At 47.2% G+C, this 27477-nt stretch overlaps 1 protein-coding gene across 12 annotated transcripts in view; it reads right to left on the bottom strand.

The window, feature by feature from the left end:
• Positions 1-27477, bottom strand: part of Tox2 (TOX high mobility group box family member 2) — a 121115-nt gene that overhangs the window by 44825 nt on the left and 48813 nt on the right. For all 12 annotated transcript variants that reach the window (XM_006499610.4, NM_001372576.1, NM_001372575.1 and 9 more), the window contains exon 3: positions 3134-3379. In XM_006499610.4, the coding sequence (XP_006499673.1) occupies positions 3134-3379 (246 nt within the window). The remainder of the gene's footprint in view (positions 1-3133; positions 3380-27477) is intronic.

The following is a 27477-nucleotide window of genomic DNA, read 5'->3' as shown; positions in this document are numbered from 1 at the left end:
GAGAGGGCTCAGAGGGTAAAGTCACTTGCTGCTAAATCTGACAACTAGAGTTTGACCCCTGGGACCCACATGGAGGAAGGAGAGAAGTGACTGCCGCAAATTGTCCTCTGACTTTCACAGGTGTGCATGCATGCACAGACACACACTACACACGCACACACAAATGCGCGCGCGCACACACACATACACACACACACACATAAAAAAAATACTAAGCCATAATCCTCACAACCTGTAATGAAACAGAAGTAAGTGGTCTTTGCAGAGAAACTTGAGGCTCAGGATCACAACACCGGGAGATTGTTCTAGACGAAATTCCACCATAAGTGTTCATGAGAGGGGCAGTGGAGCTACCCCTGATAGAGGAGAGGCCAGAGTTCCAGAGAGACACAGCCAGAAGCCAGGGAAGCTGCTAGAAGCTAGAAGCCAGCAGAGATGTGGATGGGCACTGCAGAGCCTCCTGGGGAAGCCTGACTTCCCGGAACCTTGATTTCATCGTGAGGTGCTGATTTTGGACCTTCACGGTTGTGCGTGGATGGATCTCTGCTGCCGCGGGTTTGTGGTGATTTCCTAGAGCAGCCACGGGAAGGGGAAGCATGCAAGCTCCCTCATCCCCAGCCTCCAGCCGCCAGCCTCTCCATCTTACCTCCCTGCCTCTCTCAGCTGAGAGGAACATACTACAAAGCCTTTACAACCCCCTCTGTGCGCTGCTTGACACCCAGCAGGTGCTGCCTTAATCCTGCGTCCCACAAGCAGCGGGCACCGCACACCCACATTTCCTTTTTCCTGGCGGTTCCCATGCATTCAAAAGCTCTGTAGTCAAGGCCTTTGCTCCCAACCCTCCTGTCTCAGCAAGTCTTATCTGGCTTTCCTATTTGGCTGGCGGGGGGTGGGGGGGGGGGAGCGTGGGGGAGGGGCAAGGGATGCAGGGGGGGGCGTGTTAGGTGGAGGGGGGAAGGCTCTGCCCTGAGTAATAAGGTCAGACTTATCTTTCATTAAGTAAGGACGGAATATAAAATCGAACGGCCCCCTGCAATTCTAGACTAATGAAGAGCTAAGAATTTGAGAAGCATCCTAAATATGGATCAGCTGTATAGAACTCAGCAAAGGCCTGGTTTGCATAGAGCTCCCGGAAGCCATCATTTCCCAAGGGGAGCTAGGGGAGGTCTGTGATCAGCTGACAGCAGACCTTGTAACGAGCAGAGCTGTGATCAGGAAGCCGGGGAAGGGCACCAGGAGACTAGCCATGGTATGGATGTGTGAAGGCCACGGAGGCAACCACGGGTGCGACCCACTTTGTGTTTGGGACAGGGTCTCTAATGAGCTTGAAACTTTCCTAATAGGCATGGCTGTCTGGCCAGCAATCTATAAGATATGCTTGGTTAGACTCCCAAACGCTGGGATTATAAGCGCATGCTACCACGCTGGCCTTTATTTTTAATACAGGTTCTGAGGGCTCGAACTTAGGTCCTCATGTTGGTAAGGGCACATGACTGTGGGGTCTGAACCAGTCAGCGAGTTGGAAGAGGAAACTGGGCTCCTGTCTTCTTATTGGGGGGGGGGGGTCAAAAGAAAAATCAGGATTCCTGGAGAGTGGAGCATCCAATTCCACTGAGTTCTTAATTGATTAATTATTAACAAGGTCTCGCTATGTAGTTTAAGTCTTGGCCTGTTCATGAACTCATGGTCTTCTTGCCTCTGCTGATATCAGGCTACAAACTGGGCTGTGGTTTCTGAGGCGGCCATTGTGGTAGCAAACACGATGCAGTCAATATCGTGTGACTCTGACAGGGAAGCCAGGGAAGCTGCTTGTGATCCAGTCTGACACACTAGAGGGTTGCTTCCACTGAGATCCAGTGGTTGGTCCGGACAGTCAGTCCTCAGCCATGGCTCTCCTTGGAAGACTTATTCGCTTGCCACACGGGTGGTAGCTGCCGGCAACCACAGGCCTACTGTGTGGGAATGGGGGTGGGGTGGGGCCACAGTGACAGCCACCAAAGAAGCAGCCTAAAGCCTTGGTCTATCTGTGGCCACATCAGTCTTTAGCGCTCATGTACCCATTATCCAAGCCATGAATTAAGAGTTTTAACTCTAATGTTAACTGTGAAGGGCTGGAAGGAAAGAGAAACACGAAGCACTGTTGATTAAGAATGGTGCTGGAAGTCCCTTAAAGTGTGTCTTCTGCCGACTTCCTGTAGGACTTGATAGTTCAGACAGACCATCATGCAAAAATGCATGGTCTATCATTATAGGGCTCAGGACCTGATGCTGCATGCTGTCCTGAGTGAGCCCCATGCTCCTGACTCTGAGAGATACAGGTTCTGACCCCACCAGATCAGTAGCCCCTTGCCTCTTCCCTTTGCAAATGCCATCCTGTATCTTGGAACATCCTTTCTCGTCTCTGTCTGCCTGCTGTCTTTCACCTACCCTTGAATTTCAGCCTGGCAACCCTCCTCCCTGGCTACTTATTTAAAACACTCAGGACCGGCAAACGGAGACAAAAGGTAACCTTTGGTAAGAGGGTATGGTGCAATTCCAGGACTTCAAAAAGAGAGCCAGTGGGCCAGCCTGGGGTACACAGTGAGTTGCCAGCTAGCAAGGACTACAAAGTGTCTCAAAAAAAAAAAAAAGCAAAATAATGGAAAGTAATGGAGTAATGGTAGGTGTCTTGTCTTGGACCAAGGGTTGAGCATGAGAGTTGAACGGTGATTAACAAGGCTAAGTCCTCTTTTGGTGGGAGGGGACAGATGAAAACATTTTAAATGAATTGTAGTTACCCAATCTATGTGTGTGAACTGATGGCATATATATATATATATATATATACATATATATTGATATATTAATATATAATATATGTATCTGATATATATTGTGTATATATATCAATAAATCTGCTGGAAGTAAAATTTAGATTATACTATTAACAACCAATAGAATCAGTCCCAACTTGTCACAAACAGAGTTGCAGATGTAACAGTTACCCTCCACGTCATCCCCATATCCTGGGGATTCCCAGTAATCAGAACACAGACCCTGCACATGATCAGGGCTCCTCGGCTCAGCCTGGCACTATCTCCTCTCAAGCCCTTCCCTTCTGGAGCCATGGGGCTCATGCAGGAAACAGACTCACCGTGGGCAGCTGGCCTGACAGCAGATGGCCGTCCTGGGCCAGCATGTTGGACACCATGATGGCAGGGAGATCCATTGCTTGGTACGAGTAGGCAGGGAGCAGACCGTTGGGCGCAAGGCCGTGACACAGCGAGTGGTAGCCGGCTTCGTGATCCCCCAGGTGCAGGAGGGATGGCTCAGGGAGATTGGGAGGCGTTATAGGAGGAATCTCATAGTCTTCGTTACTCTCGCCCTGGCTGTTATAGGTCTGAAAACAACAGAGGGGTAGGGGTGGGGTCAGTGTCTCAAAACCACAGAAAGTATTCAATAGCATCCCCAACAGCAACCATGGGAAAAAATGCTAACCCCTTGGCAACGAGATAGCCCCAATGAAAGCCTAGTGAGCTGACTTAGATGCCTGCTCAGCTCCTCAGTGAATCTTTCTCCCACAGAGGCTCTGCAGACAAGAGCCTGGACTCCTGAAAGGTGCTTCCCTGCATCTTTTCCCGATTTCCAGCACACCTGGCCCACAGCCACTTGAGAGCCACCTGAGAGCTCCCTTGGCCACCCACTTTACAGAGGTGGGGGGGGGGCCTGGTCCAAGGAGAACGAATGAGCAAGATGAGCAGAAGAGCTAGAGACTGGAGCTCCGGGCAGCCAGAGTTTTCCCCTTAGGCATCCTGGGTAGCCAGGACTTCTCTTGGTCCTTTCCTTGGTGAGTGTGAGTGAAGCAGATTAGCAGCTAAGAGGCCACCTCCAGTCTTACTGGGTTATTTGCCCACCCATGTGGGCTGGCCAGTGACCCCAGGACAAGCTAGTAGACATAGCACTAAATCTGCCTTTCTCCTTGTCCCAAGTTTTACCACAGACCTTGATAAGCCCTGGCTTTGTGGCACATGCCCGATTATGCTTCAGTGGGCGGGGCAGGGCGGGGAACTCCACAATAGTCAGGGTGAGTAAATTTTTAAAAACCGTACATGAGTTTTAAATTGCTAATTACATTTGTGTGTGTGTGTGTGTTTGCATGTGTGCCGGTGTGTGTACACGTTTGTGTGTGTACACGTGTGCCCCAGTGCACACATAGAGGTCAGAAGACAACTTGTGGGAGTCTGTCCCCTGTGTGGGCTCTGGGTATTGAACTCAGGCCATCAGGCTTGGTGGCAAGAGTTTTTAACCCCTGAGACATCTTGGTGGCTCAGATTATTGTAAATTTTAATTGCATCAAACTATTCCCCCCGAATCTACTGAAGGACTCCGATGCCCTTCTCGAGTTCACCCAGTCTGGGTGATAACAGACTTATCTTCTCCCTCTTTAGTCCACTCCCCCATCCTTCCCTTCCTATTGAGAACGGGTTGACTCTGTAGCCCCGGACTCTCAGCAATCCTCCTGTCTCAGCCCCCCTGAGTGCTAGGATTACAGGCTTATTGAACACCCTGCATCCCTAGAACAAACCCTGCTTGGTTCTGCTCTGTCTTTCACTTCGGGCAGTGTTGGACTTGGTTGGTTAGGACTGTCACACCGGATTCTAGTGTGGGATTAGCTTCAGTCTCCCTGTCTGCTCCTGCCTATACCTGGCTTTGTTATCAGCCTGGGGAGTTAGTCCTCCATCCCTATACTCTGGAGATGAGAGTCAACAGAAGACAGCTATGTAAACGGGAAGACAGAGCTGAAGAAACTACCCAGGATCCACCACAGACGCAAAGGATAGGCGGATGTCATGGATTCTGTGTTAATGGGGCAGAGGTAAAGGTTGAGGATATCCCAGAAGTGATGAAGGACCCCAAAGGTATTTGTGGATAGAGAAAACCTTCATCAACATGTGTGTGCAGAGAGGGAAAGAAAGGCCTGAGCCACAGTAGCACGTGGGACTGGGGACATGGCTTGGTGGCAGAGTTCTTGCTCAGCACTTGTATGGTCCCGGGCTCTTTCCCCAGAGCAAGGGTGGATGGAGGAAAGACATGGCTTATCGTTCTGTATTGCTCTGTGAACCCAGCATGACAACTAAACATCCCTTCCCTGCATGTCTATAACAGTGCCCGCTTCTCAAGGACTGGTGGATGAAGCCATGAGTATAGGGAGGTTTGAGTCGGGCTGTGTCAGCGCAGGGACGTGTAGCATGTACCTCATGTTCCTCAGACACTGTTTAAGGACCTTATGATGGCCTGGGAAAGAGTGAAAATTGCCTTTTACTGCCATAGACTCCAACATCGCCTTGCGCTCATTGGCCCCCTCTGCAGGGCTATTGTGGAGTCACCACACAGCTGGGTAAGATGTCTGGAAACCTGGAAAAGGTGGCCCACGTCTACCTGCTATCTTCCCTTGGCTTTCTTCTTATGTTGGAGTTGTCCTGGTCAGCCCTGAGCTCTCTTCTCTTTCCCTCTTACACTCCCTTTCAGATGACCTCAACAAACCTCGTGTTCAAAGCCCCCTGGGTGTCACATCCATCCTCCATTCTTGCTGCTTCCCTGAGCACCGCAGCTGGACATCTCAATACCCAACGTTCCCTTCCTCTACCTTGCACCTGTTTCCTCTGATGATATCACCCTCTATCCGCAAACCTGCCCCTCCCCTCCACTCACCTCTCCATTCCATGAGAACTACTCCAAAATACTTCTAAAATCTGCCCAGTCCATTCCCACCTCCCCACCATGGACAATGACAGCCTCCTCCTGGTCCCCCACAGCCCTCTCTTATCCCTCTACTCCCTCCTGTAGGCAGATGATCTCTAAAGAGCATCATCTCACGGAGCTACTCCCACTTCACATGCAGCTCCCTGGCTTTGTCATTATGGCTAAAGTTTTAGTTAGTGCAAAAAAAAATCATAGGTTTTGTTATGACACTTTCAGAGGTGTATCATTGTGTGTTACCGATTCCTTTGCTTCCATAGCTTAGCCCCTTCTACTTTCATGTAACATATACATGCATATTATATATATAATATATATTTAAAATATAAATTTCATATATGCGTGAAAACAGATGATATCTAGCTGAGTCTGGATATTTAACTCTCGACTTCCAATCTTTTCTCTGCAAATGACGTCACTGTTCATGGGTGAGTAAAACTCTTGCTGTGTATCTATTTTACTGTTTTTCCCATATCCACCATCTAGGCTGGCTCAGTATCTTTTCCATTGTTATTAATACTCCATGGATGTGCAACTAAGCTGGTTTAGATCCTTCAGGCACACATCCCACTGCCTCTGGGTTCAAGACCTTAGTCTCAAACATGACCCCGTAAGTCCTCACACGGCCCAGCCATTGCTGGCTCAGGGCTGCTACCCTTGCTGCTCTTGGTGGAATTCCACATTAAGGGTCCTCTCCAAAGACACAGAACGGGTACTAGCAGCTCGCTGACTCAGCATCTCCATTGCTGGATCCCTTAACCCATGTGCCACACAAACCGCTCCATGCACTGTGGGTCACTGTCTGTCTTCAGCCTTACCACCAAGATGAGCTGAAGGGGCAAGTGTCTTTAGGTGGAAGCAACCATGGACATCACATTACTCCAGAGTGCAAAGTCCCCTGGCCTGCCTTTCTGTTCAGAGTCACCGTCTCAACTGTCCAGTCCACCTTTGGAAAGTGGCACTTTCACAAGTCTCCCATAGTGCTCAGTACCTAATGTTTGTGGCTCATTTTTACCTTCAGCTTGTATACCCCTCCCCCAATGCCCCAGGCCCCATGAAGACTCCAGTTAAGTCCCTTTGTTCCCAGTACCTAGAGCAGTGATTGACACCTAGAAAGAACTCCGTTACAATACAAGGCTGAGCTCACCATAAGGACTGCTCCAGGCTCTAGGTTCAAGTCTCACGCAGGTGTTCCCATATCTGCCCCTCCCAGAAGACAACCATCCCCTAGAACCTGTGTCTCATGCTATTGAATGCTCCCTCCCTCCCTCCATCCCTCCCTCCCTGTCCTCCAGCATTCAGAACTGGTTCTGACACTGGGAAGGATGCCAGGGAATGCCAAATGACCACAGAACTCCATCCTTTTTAATCCAAACCCAAACCTCAAGGCTCTGGAACTTACCCAACCGACCAGAAGCCTTTTAGAAAAATCAGCATGTGTTGTATCAAAATATTGAAATAACATGATTATGACAATTCCTCTAAAGAAGCAATTAGCACACTTAAAAATAAGCATGCAAACACACACTTGCCTTTTGGGGGGGGGTAGTCAGATCCCAAACATTGAGCACAAGCCAGCTTGGCCTGGGGCTGATTTACACAGAGTCCCCACCGTGTGCCTCTCTCAGCTTCCGGCGTTTCCCTACACTCTCCTTTTAAACACGTCTATTCTGAAAAGACACATCTACCACCTCTGTCTTTCAGTCAGGGAGGGTGGAGTTCAGAGCTTGAAAGAAGTGTTGGAACCTGGAGTCTCTGGGTTAGGCTTCATGAGTCTGAAGCCAGCATTCCCCCTCACTAGGTCACCTCGTGAAGACCCTATTCCAGACCCTGCTGTGCAAGAGATCTGCTGCTCAACATGACAACCTGCTCCTCACTGTGGGGCCTCATGAATATCCAGAGAGCAGCAGCAAGGTGGCTATGAGGCCTAAGAGCTCTGGAACACACAGAAAGGCTGTCAGTGGTATCTTTCATGTCCCAGATCAAAGAAGGGAAGAGTGTGGGCCCATTCTAATGATTTGGGACTAACTATAGAGTTGGAGGAGAGCTGACTCCCCTTGGAATCTCTGGGAGGAGGGATCTTAAAGTCTAGCATTATGAATCTTATTTTATTATTTTTATTTCCTTTTATATTTTGTTTTATATGGTAAGGGTCTCATGTAGCCTTGACTTTACCACATAGCCGAGGGTGCCTTTGGATTTCTCATCCTCCTGCCTCTACCTCTCAATGTGTTGGGATTACAGGTGTGCACCACTACACCCTGTTTATGTAGTGTTGAGAGTGGAACCCACAGATTCAGGCATATCAAGCAAATGCTCTGTCAACTGAGCTATTCCCCTAACCTCAAAGCCTAGCTTCTTAAACAGTGGGATACAAACCCTTATCCCTAAAACACTTGGCAAGAGTAAAAGAAGTCTGACCATGCAAGAGACAAATAAATAAATAAATACATAAATGAATGAATAAATGAATGACTCGGAATCAAATGCACGGCAAGTCTTGGATATTTCCCTCAGCTGATACCCGTGTCACCTCACGTGGCTTCACTGCAGCTTGGTTCTGAGTACACAACTCACGTGCTTTGCACTGTGACAAACCAGCAACACCAGCGAGGACTGCTTAAAATGCTTCGGATCAAACCGGGGACTACCGTGTGCATTCTTATTGGACAGAGTCTGCTGCTCCTACAGAAACACAGTGGTTTCTGGAAAACAGGGACCTTGATGTTTTTCTACCCTCGTTCCTCAGCATGTAAGCTTCAAACTAGTCTACTTGAGTTGTATTGTATTGGGAAGTTTAATTACAGATAGTAATTTTTAATTACTATCTGTAATTACTCATTACTATTTGAGCTACTGACTTGAATTTTTTTAAAAAAATGTTCAATGAATTTGACTTGGAATTAAGGCAGAATTTTCAACAATTTCTTTTCTTTTCCTTTCTTTTCTTTTCCTTTCTTTTCTTTTCCTTTCTTTTCTTTTCCTTTCTTTTCTTTTCCTTTTTGAGGAGGAGGAGGAGGAGGAGGGGGCGGAGGCGGCAAACATATATTTTGGCTGTGACTTCAGTCCATGTTCTCCGGGCTTTGCTGCCTTGGGCTTATGGTGAGGTAGAAACTCTCCACATTGTGATGGGGCTCGCGGTGAAGGAAAGCTTCTAACCTCACAGTGGCCGAGAAACAGAAGGAGGAATTTGGTGAGGCCTCACGATCTCTTCAGGTACATGTTCCATGTATTAGTTTCCAGCGATTTCTGAAATGGTCCCAAACATATTCTGCTCTTACATACTATGAATTTATGTAAAGTGGCATCCTTAGTAAAAACAGCCATCACCTCCAAGGAACACCAAAGATGCTCTGTGTCTTGCACTATCGACTGTTCAGTCAGGATCCAGTTCTTTGTGTAAAAATAAATAAACCCGCCCCCATCTCATTAGTATACAAATTTGCCTTTGTCTTTAATAAATGGTACTACTTTTTTTCCAAGACAGGGTTTCTCTGTGTAGCCCTGGCTATCCTGGAACTCACTTTGTAGACCAGGCTGGCCTTGAACTCAGAAATCCGCCTGCCTCTGCCTCTCAAGTGCTGGGATTAAAGACGTGCGCCACCACTGCCCGGCTAATAAATGGTACTATTAAGTGGACTGTTTTAAAACCACTTGCTTGGTGATTTACTATCAGTAACTTTAATCTGTACACATATTTCATATACATATGTAACTGGGATTCTAAGACATGTTCTTGCGTGTAAAGGATCATGAATAGAGAACTCTTAGAAGCCCCTACTTAAAGTGTTGCAGGCTGGAGGCAGGGAGGACATAAAGGTCAAGCTTCAGGCAGTGGTGAAGCCGTCAAGGGGGGCACTAAATCAGTGATCGGTCCACCAAATTCTTAGACTAAGCTCCATCACCACCATAACATGAAATGACAAGTTCTGAAGTGTTCAGTCAACTCTCTCTTGGAGAGAGTCTCAAAGTCAGGGCCTGGAGGATGAGAGGAACCCGAGAGATTCCAGACACATCGCTGAGCTGAAAACCACTGCACTGTCTGTCTGTCTAAACTGGTGGCTGTCCAGGAAGGCGCGCTAAGACAGAAGTGTAGTTTCAGATTAAAACTGGAGCAGAGGAGCAATGCAGGGTTTATTGGAAGAGGTGACTGACCCCGAAGCATCATTTTGACCGCAAGGAAATTTGAAGCTTGGATACATTTGTTACAATGACTAAAATTGACTGAGGTCCCAGATAATGTTCAGCGGCCACAGGTACATTTACAGCAAGGTCCATGCAATGTCAGCTTAGGCTGGTTCTTAAGCGTTTTTATCACCCTTCCGTAAGACGTCATTCCTATCAAGCTTCCACTCCCTGCTCCCCTTGGCTCCCTCCCCCACCAGCTGCAGATGGACACTTATTTTCTCTCTGGCTCTAAAAATTTTTATCTATTCTGCCTGTTTTAACGTAAATGGAATCTGGCATCTTTTACTTTGCATTAAGTTTTTCAAAGAGCATCTGTATTCTACTTAGAACACATTTTACATAATGTTCATTTAGCAGAGAGGTGTTTTGAGATTTATAACATATCAGAGCTCTATTCCTTTTCATGGCTCTAAGATGTCCCACTATGGATCTGCCACAATTTGTTTATTCATCCACTGATGGCATTAAGTCTCTTCCTATCTTGGGCTACTGTGAGTAGGGTAGCCATGAAGAATTGTGTACATATATTTGTTTGAGTGTCTTTTCCAGACATACACAGGAGTGGAATTGCTAGGTCATGTGAAGGTTCTGTTTGACTTCGGAGAACTGGTCAAGGAACTTTCCACAGTGTTTGTGGATCATTACGGTCCCACTGACAACATGTGAGAATTTCAATGTCCCCACACCCTCGGTGCCAAGATTTTTAATGTTTCCGTGACAACCATCCTAGTGATATATAGTAGCATTTTCTTGTGGCTTTGGCTTGTGTTTTCCTAAAGACCAACAACATTGACTATCTTTGCCTGTGGTCATCTGAATCTTTAGAACAGCGACTCTCAACCTTCCTAATGCTGCAACCCTTTAATACAGTTCCTCATTGCGGTGGCCACCAACCATAACATTATTTTGCTGCTGCTTCATAACTGTAATTTGCTTCTGCTATGAACTGTAATGTAAATATCTGACATGCAGGCTATCTATATGCAACTCCTGTGAAAGAGTCGTTCAACCCTCCCAAAGGGGTCGCGACCTGCGGGTTGAGAAGCTCTGCTTTAGAGCAGGTCTATTCCAGCCTTTCATTCCTAGTTCAGGTTGGGTTGTCTGGCTTTCTATCCTTCCACTTTAACTCGGTTGATGCAAAGCTCACTCCTTTGCTGTGCTCATGGCGCTAACGTCGTCACATTTAGGACATTAGATGTTGTATTGAGGTAGGCGGCATGAGATAAGAGTCCGGCTTCATTATATTGCATGTGATTGTTCTCTTGTCCCAATATCATTTGGTGAAGACACTGCTCTTTCCATCGAAGTGGTCCAGGTACCTCTGCCAAAACTCAGTGTGCTGCGGATGCATGAGTTCAACTTGGACAGTCAAGCTTATTCCACTGATCTACATGTCCTTATGCTAAGACCACATTACTTGTGCTTAAAGAAATTAGCAACTGTGAGTCCTATAACTTGTCCCTCTTTTAAGATGATTGGTGTTACCCAGAGCCCTTGGAAATGCCAATGAATTCTCAGACCCACTGTTTCTTCCATTTCTGAAGTAAAAGTGTCCTGATGAGCTCTGAATTATCACCTTGACACAACCAACAGTCACCTGAGAAGAGGGCGTCTCAATGGAGGGATCGCCCAGACCAGACTGGCCTGTAGCCATACCTGTGGGGCATTGTCTGGATTGTTGATGGTCGATGTGTGAAGAACCAGCCCACTGTGGGTGGTGTCACTCCTACGCAGGTGGTCCTGGATTGTACAAGAAAGAAAACTGAGCATGAACCAGAGGGAGCAAGCCAGTAAGCAGCCTTCCTCCATGTTCTCTTCTTCAGTTCCTGCTTGCATCCTACCCTGGCTTTCCTCAGCTATGGATTGTAAGCCGAAATTGTTAGCCAAATAAACCTTTCCTCTCCGAGTTGCTTTTGGTCCTGGTCTTTATCACAGTGACAGAGAAAGCAAACTAGAACAAAAGATAGGTACAAATCTGACAGAACTGTATTAACAGGTAGGCATCCATGATAGCTTGCAATGGCCACACACAGGGCAGCCTTCTTGCACTGTGCAAATCTTTAGTTCCAGTTCCTTTCAGTGGGGGTTTTATAGCTTTCCATTTATAACTCTTCCACATCCTTGGTTAAATTTATTCCTTTCATCTTCTATTTCTGGGTGCTATTGCCTGTGGAAAGACTTCCTCTTTTTGGGGGGAGAGGATCACTCATTGTTGGTTTATAGAAACAGAATTGATATTTCCATGTTCCTTTGCCAGGTTCATTTATTAACATCTGTTATAATCTGGGAAAGCAGACAGTCCACTAAAGGAAAACAACAACAACAACAACAACAACAACAACAACAACAACAACAACACAACACCAGAACTTGATTAAACCGCGGTCTGATCCAGGCTGGGACTACAGTGGTGCTCAGAGAGAACCTTAGACATGGCAGCAGTAAGATGAAGTATCAACAGCAGTAGGAGCCCTGGAATCTCAACTGGCCTCCCAGAGATAAAACTCAATGTTTCCACTTTAAATAAATGTGTCTAGCAGGCAACATTTGTAACAGACCCACTCCAAATAAAATGACAGGAATGGTTAACAGTGAACAGATGTCATCAGGCAAATGAAAAGGAATGAGGCAAAATTAACAGCAAATTAAGGACAAAATCAGAGCAAGACCTTAAAGAGACTTAGAGGAAGATGTTTGCTGACAAATGACATAATCTACAAAGAAGTGACAGATATAAACTTTCACGAACGCTAATAAACTACAGGAGTACAAAATATTAAAAACCAATAAAGTAGAAAACTAAATAGGGAAGGGTTGACACACATTTGAAATCCAAGCATTTAGGGGGCTGGGCGTTGTGAATTCCAGGGGCTAGCCTAGGCTATATAAGCCCCCATTTAAACAAATAAACAAATATCAGGACAGGGGAGAAAAACAGGCTAAAACCATAAACAAAGGAAGACACTTGAACACATCTCATCAGGAACTGACAAGTCAACCAGGAACAAATGAATAAGGAAGACGGGACGATGGCTCAGTGATTAGGGAAGATGGCTCAGTGGTTAGGGAAGATTGCTCAGTGGCTAGGGAAGATAGGTCAGTGGTTAAGAGCACTTATTGATCTTGTAGAAGACCCAGATTAGGTTTTCAGCACCCACATGGTTTCACAACCATCCCTAGCCATCAGTCCCTGGGATCAACCCTCTTCTGACTATATAAACATTACCTTAGCAAAAGCTGAGATGCGAACAATGGGAAATTAATACCTTTTACTTAAATAACTTTCTTAGAAGATAAGAAAGGCGCCGGGCAGTGGTGGCACACGCCTTTAATCCCAGCACTAGGGAGGCAGAGGCAGGCAGATTTCTGAGTTCGAGGCCAGCCTGGTCTACAGAGTGAGTTCCAGGACAGCCAGGGCTATACAGGGAAACCCTGTCTCGAAACAAAACAAACAACCAAACAAAAACAGAAGATAAGAAAGGTAAAACCGGGGCTGGTGAGATGGCTCAGTGGGTAAGAGCACCCGACTGCTCTTCCGAAGGTCCGGAGTTCAAATCCCAGCAACTACATGGTGGCTCACAACCATCTGTAACAAGATCTGATGCCCTCTTCTGGAGTGTCTGAAGACAGCTACAATGTACTTACATATAATAAATAAATAAATCTTTAAAAAAAAAAAAAGAAAGGTAAAACCAATGTATTCAGCACTCTGTTGAAGAAGCAGAAACAGAAAAACCAAATAAAGCAACTAAATGGTCAGTAGACGAAAGGAAAACAAAGCAGAAACCACAAATTAGATAAGAAATATATGATACAGTTAGTTTCCTGAGAAAAAGTAACTAAAAATTAACCAGGGGGCTGAGAGATGGCTCAATGTATCAGGGGCTTGCTGCACAATCATGAGGACCTGAGTTCGGATCTGCGGTACTCTTGTAAAAAGTTGGATACGGCTACCTGCATCTGTAGCTGCTGTGCTGCGGTCAGTGAGGACAGGAGGATTCCTGAACAAAACACTGTGCAGCCACTCATCTGCTGATGGACACCTAGATCAAACCAATGCTTGGCTGTTGCAAACTGGGTCTCAGAAACAGGGACCTGCAGGGATCTCTGTGGGATGCTGACTTAGTCTCCTTTAGGCACACACGGGTATTCTAGTTGCATTCCCTGTGGATACATAGTATCCTTTCTATGGCTGTATAACCAACCCAAAACATCTTAGGGGAGAAAAAGAGTTTATTTCAGCTTACAAGTTGCAGCCCATCACTGAGGGAAGCCAAGAAGGGAACTCAAGCAGGGACCTAAAGCAGAAACCTTGGAGAAATGTTGCTTTCTGGTTCACTTAGGTTCATGTTCAGCTTAGCTTTCTCACACAGCCCAGGGAATGATGCCGCCAACAATGGGCTGGATCTTCCTACATCAGATAACAGTTAAGACGGTTCCCCACAGACATGCCCATGGACCAATCTGATCTGGTCCAGACGGAGAAAGCCCTGCACCCTGAAGGTGCATCTGAGCCGAAGGATGGTTGCATAACTCACCATTCTGATGTGTTTTCAACAAGAAAAATATTCTCACACAAGTTCCAGCATCTAGAGTGGGGATCTCAACCCTTAACCAGTTTGCCATGCATACAAGGGGGTTAAAAATCCCTCGGGGAATGAAACATAGTTTTGTCAAGTGTGTCCATGTCCATAATGCACCCCTGTGTCACCCACCCCTGAGATGCTTAATAGAATCTTCCTGATTGGTGTCTCACAGCACATGGAGCTCTGAGCTACTCTAGAGAGTCAGAGTGATCATGCCTGCCACCTTCCTGCACTCAACATGCTTCTTGAGAGGTAGACAGACAGACAGACAGACAGAGCTAGATAAAGCCTGTATCATATATTAACCCATTGAGAGCAGGAAAGAGCACTATGCAAACATGGCACTCTGTTAACCCTTTATTCACAGGAAGCATCTCACTCAGAGTTGAGTAGGACCATCCAGAGGAGGGTGTCCAACACCTTTGGACACTGCCAGCCACCGCTGCTTCACAGCAGTGCCTAGCCCTGTTGTTCTTGGGTTGAAAACGACAGAAACAGCTTGTGAGCTTTGTTTATTAATGCTCGTATAGGAAGGAGCCTGTTAGCACCATGAGTTCTGGCTCAAGAAATGACCGGACTCAATGGTTCAGGGGCCTTCCTGGGTCATTTATCTTGGGGGAGGAAAGGGCTTTGAAAAGATGGGGTGCTGGTGGTGGGGTTTGGGACTTCCTTTGTAGGTAAGATATAGTCCCAGCAGAACTCAGATGGCTTGGGTACTCTGGGGGCCCCAGCTTTGGAATGAGATGAAGCAGTCTGACAAGGAAGTCACCATTCTGAAGAGGAGGGCTCTCACTTCCATGGTTAGGAACAGCACTGCTTGCTTATTTCTCTGTTTGAATACCTGTTTCAGTTTTTATTTTTTTTAATCTATAAAACTGTTTTGCTTGTATGTATGTATTACCTTATGTGTTCAATGTCTGTGGAGGTCAGAAGAGGGCATTAGCTTTTCTGGAACTGGAATTATAGACAGTTGTAGGAGTTAGGAATCGAACCTGGGTCCTCTGGAAAAGCAGCCAGTGTTCTTAACCAGGGAGCCATTTCTACATCTCCTATCTGTTTGAATAACATGTTTATAACCACATATTCACCTGTCTCTTGAAATTTTTACTTGGGTATCCTAGAAGAGGACTAAGCAAACTTTTTCTGCAAAGGTCCAGCTAATAAATATTTGAAACAATTGTTCAACTTGGATACTTGTGGCATGAAAACAGTCATAGATGATATTGAAAGTAATGACTGTGACTGTGTTCCAATAAAGCTTTATTTACACAGGGCAGAAGGAGGGCTAGATCTGGCCCGTAGGCCATGGTTTGCTGACCTGTATCCTAACCTATAAGGAGCGCCAACATATCCGTAACTGAGGTCCTTCCTGTCCCTGTTCCCACCAAGTGTAGTCCTTTCTCACTGCTTCTCTACTTGATGACTCACACCCAAAAACCTAGAGTAAGGTGCCATCCCTCGCCTTGTCTCCCTCCATTTCACCTACTCCAGTGAGCTCCAAAGGCCTGCTCACACCAAAGTCACTATATCACACCAGCCCAACTATGATCCATCGGCTAGGTGGCCTCCCTGGGTCAACTGGTCGCCACTTCCCCAGGACATCAGCTCCTTCATGGCCTTTCATCCGCCCTGTTCCTCTCCCGCTAGCAGCTGGACAACAGATTTACTTATAAATCCTATCGTGCCACTCCTATCTGTTGTCTCTCCCCTTCCCTTATAGCCTCTGCTTCTTCCTTCACGACATTTCTTACCCTCTCTGGGTTTTTCCTGATCGTTGTGTATCTCTTATACTAAAGTGAAGGGTCCAGAAGGGCTGGAGCCAAGTCTGTCTGTTCCATATTGAGCCTTCAGGAGACCCAGAGCCGTGCTGGGCCTTTAGGAGAAACCAACTAGAGGGCCCTGAGACAGCTGCCTGCTCTGGCCTGCCCACTGTGGAATAGGTCAGGCCCTGCATTGGTCAAACTGATCTGTGACAAGATTAGACTGTACCTGTGCATAGTCTTGTGCATGCTGTGTGTAGGTCAGAGGACAACCTCTGACTCCATCTTGCCTTCCACCTCTCAAAGCAAAGTGTCTTGTTTGCTACTGTGTGCTCCATGCTGGTTGTTGCTGACTGACTGGCTGGGGGCGGGGGTGCGGGGGGCTGTGGAGACGGGGTAGTGCCTGAGGGAGAAGGAGCGCTCAGGGCCGCATCTTAGCAGCTGCTCCACTGGCCCACCACATAGTAGGCACTTAGTCAGCAAGAGTCTCATGATGGAGCTCTGACTGGCTTTGAATTCACAGAGATCTGGCTGCCTCTGCCTCCTAAGTGCCAGGCAGGATTAAAGGCGCGTACCTGCCCTGACCAGCATCAGTAAGGACTTGAATGGAGATCTGTACAAATGAGGACCAGTGACTCACAGAGTTCTCAGAAGCAAGGGGGGCTGGGAATCAGCTTTGCCCTGAGAGGAGCTGCCGGGAATTCTAATTTGGGCCCCGGGCATCTCTTGTCCGTGGTCATCTTAGAAATCACCTTTTCATGAGTCCCAGGAGTGGCTCTATGACCTTAGCCAAGTCACTGCCCCTCTCCAGGCCTCAACAAAACCACCTTTAAAAAAAAAGGAAGCTGGCTTGGGGGGGGGGGGGGTAACAAAGACACCACTTCTGCTCCTGGGCCTGCCTTGTAGGTCGGTAGGCAGACCTGAGCAGAGCTGCTTTTGAAAGCATTTAAAACTGATGAGCAGGCTTTCTAGCTTTTTCTGTACTAAAATAGCTTCCAGAAAAATGGCTATTATGTCTCTTTGCTGGGTTTTTTTTTCCCTTTCCTTTTCCATCCCTGCCTTTTGGAAACTACAGAAGTAGCTTAATCTTTAAAAAAAAATGTGCCTAGCCAGCACCAGAGTAAAGCTGCAGGAGTTGTCAGAACAAGGCTCCTGTGTGTGCCCTGATTGTGGCTAGGCCGGACAGATGCAAACATCAGATTACCCCAGGAGAGCTCACACACTCTGTAAGGTTGGATACCTTCAGATCTAGGTCCTGCACTGTCCTGCCATTGAGGGTGCTTGGACCAAACAATATAGCCTCCCCTGACACCAGCCACAGGGCCTCCAGGGGATGGGCACCTCTAGGCCCTCTGCTCAGGCCTCTAGCCCTTGCCTTTCTCCATGCCTTCCCAGCTGGTGCTTGCTCATTGACTGGGCCTAGCCAGAGTGGGGCCATCACAGAGGGCAAACTCTGAAAGGAATAGATAAAGGCCTGCTTCTCCTGTTACCCGGGCCCCATGCTCCTGCTACACGATCCTCATTATGGGGTTGTAGCCTGAAGCTCATCCACTCCCTTGAGATTTACTGAGCACACACCCAATGCCAGGCTGGAGCTGGAACCTGTTGAGTCACTCACGAGGAGGTGACTCTGCTCTCAGGTTGGTCCTACTCTTCTACAGCTTTGTTCAAAATACAATGATCACAGTAAGCATTTGTACAGCGTGCGCCCTGTGTGAAGGGCCTGCTCTGTCGCATGCATATGTGAACTTTACCACCCATGCAGCGGCTGCTGTCACTCTAGCCATTTCGTAGACAAAGACCAACCTTGAGACAGCAACTTACCCCAAATCCAAGACGGACGAAATGGAGCCAGGGACCAACCTGACAGTCAGCTCAGGGGAACTGGCTGTGGGAATGGCCACTGTCAAAGAGACCTGGCGGTGGTTCTCCCTCTGAGCGGCACCCTCTCACTAGCCCACAGCCCTGACTGCCATATTAAACTTCCTGAGAGACCTTGAAACAGAAGCACCCAGCTGAGCCACACCAAAATCCGGAACTGGCAGGGAGAGATTTGTGTTGGCTTTAAAAAAAAAAAAAGAATCTGGCTTGTGTGTTCACATTCTCTTATTAAATATTCCTATTAAGATATGTTCTTTTGCATGCATCTCTGTGTGTGCTGTGTGTGCATGCATGCATTCATGTTTATATGTGTACAGGAGCATCCCTGTGTGATGCCGGAAAGTCACCCCCCTCCTTCATCTTATTCAGTGAGGCAGGATTTCTCAATCAAACCCAGAGCACATCTATATGGCCTTTCTCACTAGTCAGCTTGTTTTGGGGATCCCCAGTCTCTACCTCCTATGGCTAAAAGTCTAGGTGGGGCACCATGCCCACCCAACTTTTATATGGGTTGTGGGGACCTGGATTCCTGTCTTCTTGCTTGCATGTTAAGCACTGAGCCATGTCACCAGCCCTGTTTTTGTGACAGTGTGAGGTACTAGAACCAATGCCTAGCACTTAGTAAGTCTACAACCAGCTATATCTCCAGTCTCCACCACCCCCACCCCCTTTTTGTCTTGAGAAAAGGTCTCATTTAATTGCCCACATGAGCCTAGGACCTTTATTCTTAATGACTATGTAGTTCTGTCACTTTACAAACTCGGGACTTGTGCCTCCGTGTGTATGCTCTGTTTCTGTGTTATGTCTTATCCTTTTCTTCCATTTTTAACTGCCCCCCCCCCCGCCAGTGTGGGCCTGCTCTAATCCAGCCTAGACACCCCTGGGCACAGGCACCCTCTACCTGCCTAATCCCTAGGGTAGGCAGTGCTCCTTGTACCACGCTTCTAGGTCAGTACTGTGCACACAAAAGAGACCTCAAAATGCTCCCTGACTCTCTGTGGGGGTGGCTGGAGCTGAGAAGCTCTGGGGTGCTGCTGGTCCAGGAACCCTGTGGGCACCATGGCTTGAGGTAGCAACAGCATAGACTCTGCCACAGACAGACAGTGGTTCAAAGTCTAGCTCCATCACGTTCTGGCTGGAGAGTCCTTGACCTCATCAAGGAAGAAGCACTTTCTGAAAGTCACAGAAGAAATTGCAGCTCCTTAGAACCAAGTTGGGTGTGGCAGTGCACACCCTGCAACCCGAGCTCTTGGGAGATGGATGTGGACAAGGAGCTTGTGGCTTAGCTTGGGCTGCGTGAGACCTTGTCAAAAGAAGGAAGAAAGGGAGAGAGGGAAGGAAGGAGAGAGGGAGGGAGGGAGAGCCAATGGGTAGGTTAGAGACATTCTAACCCAATCTAGAGTCCTCAAACTATAGCCGAACCCACCCTCCTGTGTGTTGAGTCTGGACACACTTGCACGCACCCATCTCTACAGGTGGCATGCCTAATGAATGACATAAGTCCCTTCACAGACGAACTTGTGAGAAAAATCCACATTGGCATCTGAACCAGTGGGCTTGTGGGAACTGCTCTCTCTCTCTCGCACTGACCAGGCATTAACTCAGCTACTCCTAGAGGCCATGTCTCCAGAAACTCATGGGTTAGGAGGGAGGCAGCCTCTGTGAAAATAAGAACCTCAACCTTGAGTGTATGAAGCACACGTGGTTGAGCCCTGCTCACCGCGGCCCCGACCACGCATGACTATAGACTCAGTTTCTCTGAAGAAACCAAAGCACTGAGGGTTGAGCAATTGTCCTGTGGAGAGGTGCTTGTGGGTGACTATATCTATATGTGCATGTGTGCACATGTGCTTGTATTTGTGTACACGTGTGTCTGCATACAGGTGTGTGTGTGTCCATGTGTGTGCATACACCTGGCCTAGAGAAACTTCTACAGACATCCTCAAATATTCTATCAGCCAGATCTTCCAGGTCTACAGTATATAGATCATCACCAAACCCCATCACACACACGTACAGACTTAGAGACAACTGTGATCCGAACACTCTGTTCATATCGATGGCTGTACAGGCCACAGCCAGTGCTGCCAGGAAGCTCTGGGTGAAGCTCCCATCTTCTGCTTCTCCGGGGCAAGCCATTGCTAGAGCCATGGCGGACAGCACAGTCCATCAGGTAGCTAAGAGAAAATTTGCCTCCCATGAGGTTAAGCAAACTGGATGAAGTGAGTCCAGCCTGGCTCCCAGGGGGAACATATTGCCCAAGCTATAAATGACCAAGCCGTTCCCTTCCCTGTCATGGCCAGGCTCTACACAGAGACACCTGAATGAAACTTGTCTTGGAGACGGTTTCTCTTCAAAGCATCACTTCTCACACCTCCTCATAAAGACCCTGAAGCACCGTGTCGGCGCGGCGGTGAGGTGGGGGCGGTGAGGTGGGTGCTACCGAACAGAGGTATACTGAAGCACGAGACAGACCTTTCCTGTGTTTGTCTCAGATCTATGCCTTCTTTCCTTCTGGATGACCATGATTGTAAAGTGGACTTCAGTGACACCTGAAGGTAGGAAGGTAGTATGCGACACCCCTCTGTAGACATTAGCAGGGACATGTGACCCAGTGTGGAAAGTCAGATTAGATGACAAAGGCTGTGGACTTGGCTCCATGGTGAAAAACTCCTGAAACACAAGCCTGACAACTTGAGTTCAAATCCCCAGTCCCCATGTAAATGCATGAGTGTCTATCTGTCATCCCAGCACTTTGGAAGCTGGAAAGCCAGTGGGCTTGGTTCTCACGAGGTGAAAAGACAACGAATGATAATTGAAAGGTGTCTTCTGACTTCCACAAATGCACTGTGATGCTCACATGCTCCCAAAACACAAACAAGCATAAACAAACACAGTGATACATCACACACACACACACACACACACACACACACACACACATAAGCACGCACAAGCACACGCACACGAGCACGACAAAGGCAAACACCTTAAATAAAGACCCATGTCAGGACAACACAGCAAAGTGTCCTTTACCGCTGACCATGTCTTGCATCCTCACAGACAGGACCACTGGAGCATCCAGAAGACAAATGGTTGAAAGTGAGGCTCTTAGGAGAACCCAAGAAGAATGCTACCCCATGTTTCACTTGCTAATCAAGAAAATTTAATTTGGCATCTTTACTAATATATGATCTAGCAAAATACTATAAATGTTCTCCATCTAAGAGACAACCATAAGAATACAGCATCTTGACAATGTGGTTCCTTCCTATTGACACACAGGAGACCAAAAGAAAAGTCAGAAAATCGCCAGCAAACCATTGATAAAATTTCACAAAGTGTGTGTGCATACAACCAGCTCAAGGGAAAAAAGAGAGACTCCTAGCCACTCCTGCCTCCAGACCCTTCAAAGCCGCTTTGGCCTTATATACCATGTCTTAGTTAGGGTTTTACTTCTGTGAACAGACACCATGACCAAGGCAACTCTTATAAGGACAACATTTAATTGGGGCTGGCTTACAGGTTCAGAGGTTCAGTCCATTATCATCAAGGTGGGAGCATGGCAGCATCAAGGCAGGCACGGTGCAGGATTTGCTGAGAGTTCTACATCTTCATCTGAAGGCTGCTAGCAGAATACTGGCATCCAGGCAGCTAGGATGAGGGTCTTAAAGCCCACACCCACAGCAACATGCCTACTCCAACAGAGCCACATCTCCTAATGGTGTCACACCCTGGGCCAAGCATATATAAAACCATCACATACCAGATAAGGCAATGGTTCTCAAACTGTGGGTCACAATCTCTTTGGGGATGGGGTTGATTGACCCTTTCACAGGGGTCTCCCGAGACCATCGAAAAACACTGATATTTCCATTATGATTCATAACAGTTGCAAAATTACAGTTGTGCAGTGGCAATGGAAATAATTTGGTGGTAGCTTGAGGATCTACATTAAAGGGTTGCAGTGTTAGAAAGGCTGAGAAGCGGAGCTCCAAGGAGAACCAGGGCTCACCTTTCCATGACCCTGGACAAATTCATGTGCTCTGTGTCAGAGGCATCCAACAGGATGATGTTCTGTCCCCTGGCTCTGGCTGCTTTTGCTCAATGTGTTTGTGAGAGCCAACCACTGTACTGCATATTGTTACAAGCACTCATTGCCACTGATGTATAGCATGCCCTGGGCAGACTAGTCTCTAGTCATTCATCCTGCCTCCCCATGATAGATGTTTGGATTGTTGCCAGTTTTGTGCTTTAATTTTATTTATTTCTTTATTTTACATTGCCTGGGACTGAGCCCAGGGTCTCCTGCACGCCAGATGGGTGTCATCTCTCACAAAGCAGTATCCCTCTACCCTTTTCTAATTCTGATTTTGTGATTGATGGAACCTTCAAGTTACATTTTCTTGGAGGCCTTTTAACAACAGCTACTTCATGTCGCAAAGCAAAACTTCCTGCGTGGCAGCCACTCACAAGGACTCCTTCGTCCTTCTCAGCCTAGCCTCACCTCCTCTTTAAAAATGCCCAGGCTGGCCTTGAGCTTTCTATCCTCCTGCCTCAGTCACCCAAGTAGCTGGGATTTCAGCCATGTACCACCAAGCCTAATCACCTTTGTGCCTTTATGAGAAACGTTGCCCTGGACATTCTTGATGTGCCTTTTGGTGACCTCACGGATGCACTCATGGAGCTGATGCTGGCCCATGGGGCTGCACTTTCAGCCACTGATACTGAGAAATGGTTTTCTAAAGTGGTTGTACCAGCTGACACAGCACTGGCTAAGTAAACCGGGTCCTCCAGTGTTAATACAGTACTTTCTGACTTTTCTCTACTTGTGGTGTGTGTGTGTGTGTGTGTGTGTGTGTGTGTGCGCGCGCGCGCACATACACAGGAATTTATAAACTTTAAAATGTCCCTGCTGCCTTTCTTGGCTATGTCACTGTTGTGTCCTGCAATAACTGCTTACTGGGGGTAAGGATAAAACTACTCAATGGTCACTCATGACACAGATGTATCCAGTACCCTGGTCTCAGCGCAGTGGATGGTTGAGAGTAAGGCAGAGCCAAGTCTCAAAGCCCCTGAGCCTCTCCAGGCTCCTCAGAGTCCATTTATTATGGGAAAGATGCAAAGTAGAACTGCCTCTCAGACCACCTGCCTCATCCTTTCCAGTTTGGGGAGCACCCTCATCCTTCCCAGTATGCTTTAGCCTCCTCTGTAGGACCCACACCCTAGTGTCCTAGCTCTCTAGTTCCCCAACTTCCCAGTCCTACAAGCCAACTTCCTCACACCAAGCTAGGTGCCCATAGGTGTTTATAAACATAGATTTTGCCATGAAGCAAAAAGATGTATTTCTGCAGCCTGGGGCACTATTCTGGCTAAAGGGTCTCAGAGTTGAACTTCTGTTTACCCCGAACATAAGCTTTGATAAGTCACCATGCCACAGTCCTAGCAAAAACATCCATAAAAGAGGAGCAAACACTCCCCTGCCTCCCTCACTGCTGCTCATGTCGAAACTGTAAATTAGCTTTCTCTGAGGAGAGGGCTCACTGTGGGCACACAGTTACCCCACTTTGCTTTGTGGGTCTCTTTAACTACTCTACAAGCTAGATATTAACACTCCCATTTTACAGTAGAAAGTGAGACCAAGAGAGGTCAATGAATCCAGTCACGGTCACATGTGCAGAACTGGGAAGCCACCGGAGCACAAGGGATAGACTGCCCACCAGGCTCTACCCTTCCTGAGGAACTGACAGGAAGGTAAGGCCAGGCCTGGCTGAGGCACAACCTCACTCCTGGGCCTTCCTTCCCATCAGAGCCTCAGACTTGGAACGTATGGAAGGCAGAACCACTATAAGTGCCCTTGTGAGCTGCGATCACGTGGCAGAGGATGCTGGGTAGGAAGGGATTCGTATCTCCAATGGGCTAGAAAAGATCAGGAGGCATCCTTCACTAGGTTTGTGATTTTTCTAGGGACTTTCTTGGCACATTTGAAAGCAAGATAATTTCACGAAAATCTTTCTAATTTCAACGCCTACCCTAATCTGATTTTCACCGAGTAAGTGCGCTCCCTTGGCTCATCTTTCTGATGCCTGATCCGGACACATCCGGGGCAGACGCAACCTCAGCAGCATGGGAACCTGACTAACACTTCTCTAGCTACTGTGCGCTGTGTGCCAGACACAGGAATATGCTCTCTGGGTACCAATGCATCTTAGTTACTCTTACCCACATCCCTCTGAGGGATGTCTTAAAGATGCCATGGAGTCTTGGAAGAGCTGGTTACATTTTCAAAGCCCACACTTTTCATGTTAGCACCCCGATGAGCCCGTCTCACCGACATTTCCTTACTGCAGTCTCAGTTGATTTGACAATAGTCTCAAAGCCACTGACTGATGACCTCATCTCCGGGTCTCTTCTGAATTGGTGTGACTTAACCAGATAGCAAAGGACTCGCTAGCAGTATGGGCAGACATTGTCCCTTCTGGGTATTCCTGGGCACGTGGTAGAGGAGGAAAATATCCAGGTGACAAGAGATAACCTGGAAAGTTCCTCAGAGGTGCCCACTCACAGATATAGAAGATTAGGGAGAGAGCAAACCACCCACCCCATGGCACAGAGCGAGAGGCTACACAGACACTAGATTCAGGCTCCCGAGCCTTCAGAAGCTTAGAGCCCAATGCCATTCTAGGTGGTCGCTATGTGTGGCCATGTTTCTCTTGTTCATAGGGTAAGCTCGCACACTGCAATGAGCACATACGTAAATCCAGGGGCTCTTTGACTCTCCTCCAGTATAAAGCCAAGCCCTACAGGGCATAGTCATTTTGAGATGGGCTGGGAGAGGGGGAGGGGCTCCATTTTTATGAAAACCCTTGAAATTACATTACCAACACACTGCCAGCCCCTCCCCCACCCCACCCCACCTCCTCTTATCGTTCCCACCCCATTTTGAAAGGGTGAATGTTCCCTGGGATTCAATTTTGCTCATAATAGTTGGAAGGAAACAAACTATAGGCTGTAAACACTGACTGCATTGTATGAGAAATACCTTTATGATGGGGAGCTGAGATGAATACCGCCCAAGTTCCTCCACTAAGCACGTCCCCTAATGTCTCCTATCGAAACATCTCACACAGGCAGGAATCTAGAGCTTTAACGTAAATGTATTTTTAGCCACCAGAATGCAAAATTAAGACTGGAGAGATGTAAGCACCAGCTCTCTGCAGTTTTCTTCAGTGAAGCCTGGGAGACTCGTGCATTTTTCTGAGCCCGTGCTTCGGAAGGGTGTGTGCACATCAGCTCCCCGTGACACACTCCATTTTCTCCCTGTACATAGGGTGGGGTTTTATTTCCTCCCTGCATTTTACTCTCCAGCTGGGAGATGACATTAAATTTCATCAGATCCAAAGCAAATCTATGGTCTTGAAGCCGTTTTTTTTCTCCTTTCAGGCCCCTCATATTTATTCAGAATTCATGAATCATGTTCCAATAACACAGCCGTAATTATTTTTAAAGTGTGATGCTTGTGGCTTCAACAGGAAATGGTTGCAAAAGCCCTTTTCTCTTTGATTGTTTGTAATCTCGGGCGTAATCGCTGCCGTTGCCTTCTCAGCACCGCAGCGGGCGAAACACAATTTCATTTTAATCTGAATCTCGAGCCTTCACCCCAGTTTTAATTAAAGCAATAAGAGCCATGTCATCTTTGCCCTTTGCAATGTACACAGACTCGGAAGCCAGAGTGACTAAGCGTACAGCCTCAGATTTCAACCCTGGCGGCAAGGCCTCCTGCCTACCCACCCGTACATTTACTGGGAAGTGGTTTGGTTTCACAAAACCTCAACCACTGAGGCGTTTTCCTCACCTGTTAGATGGGGGACAGCTGTGCCTAACTAACGAAGGCTGTGTGGTGTGAAGCAGACCTTTGACTCCAGTGCCTAAGCCCTGGGAAGCTCACAGCAAATGTTAAAGCCCATCAATTATTTTTAATTTAGTGTGTGTGAATATTTTGCTGTCACGTATGGCTTTACACCACATGCGTGCCTGGTGCCCTTGTCATAAGAAGGCAAGGACATCAAATCCCCTGCAACTGGAGTTACAGATGGTTGTGAGCCGCCTCATAGGTGCTGGGACTTGAACCCGAGATCCTCAGCAAGAGCAACCAAGGGTTTTTAACTGCCAAGTCATTTCTCTACTCCATTTTGTGTGCGTAGCAGGGAGGGGACAAATGCAACACCCTCTCCTGATTATTAATGGGGAAACTGAGGCTCAGCAAGAAAACAATATAGGCAAAGGGAACTGAATGAGGCAAAAACTTGAGATCCAAGTTTCTGCCTTTTTCCCTATTCTGGGCATCCACCACTGCCCCCTACTGGAAGGAGGCTTCCAATAAAAAGCTATGAGGACCAGTCTACACTCTCCACAACAATGTATAAAATGTGTTTTCCTGAAGGACTTTGAGGGAATGTGCGTCATCAAGCCTTGGGATTTGTTGTCAGCCAGATAGATGAAAAAAAAAAAAATAGCAGCTTTAGTTTTTCTTTTGTGTATTTTCTTTCGGTAAATGGTTGGCTCGGATCTCCTTCCCTTCTCCACTGTGGGTTTGAATTGATTTCTCGTAAGTCTTATGTACTAAGGAAGTTGGTCCTCAACTTCGAGTATCCGTGCCCAGTTTCCCACCTGCATCTCCTCTCTGGTGTTCTGGTATTGCAAACGCCATTTCAAGTTAGGGTGTGGTCTAGTTTTTAAACCTTTTCTTCTAAAGCTTCCACTAGAAGCATCTTCCTGCCAACAGGAACGTGTAGTAAAGGTACACTTATTGGTTCACTTCTGATTTCTCAGCCCATTTAAAGCTTTAATTGATTAGAAACCTTGCCTTTAATTTTTTTTAAAGACACTTTTGTGTCGCCCAGGCTGACCTTGAACTCGCTATTCAGCTGACTACGACCTTGAACGTAGAATCCTCTTGCCTCTATCTCTAGAGTTCTGTGCTGCTCTGCCCGATTTTAATTTTATCATCTCTGGACAGGAAAGGGGCTGTGGATCCAACACCATCTTTCCCTAACCTTCTGTCCTTAGAACACTCTGCCTGTGGCTTCTAAGGCTCTATGGAAGGACATAGAAAGATTCTATGTCAAAACAGAACAAAAAAATGGCAGGGGGATCATTACTTGGCGCTCTCTTATCTTACGTTTCATTTATCCTCCCAGGGCTTTGATCCACAAGCCCAGAAGTCACAATTTTACATAATGGCTCCTGACTTGGACAGCCATCTAACTGCTTTTAAATGGGCCTCTCAAATGTCAAATGACCAAGTCCCATCTCATCAAGCC

This window comes from Mus musculus, chromosome 2 (assembly GCF_000001635.26).
Source record: "Mus musculus strain C57BL/6J chromosome 2, GRCm38.p6 C57BL/6J".
In the NCBI taxonomy this organism is placed as follows: Eukaryota; Metazoa; Chordata; class Mammalia; order Rodentia; family Muridae; genus Mus; species Mus musculus.
Note: the sequence above shows the minus strand (reverse complement) of the source record. Positions and strands in the feature narration are given on the sequence as shown.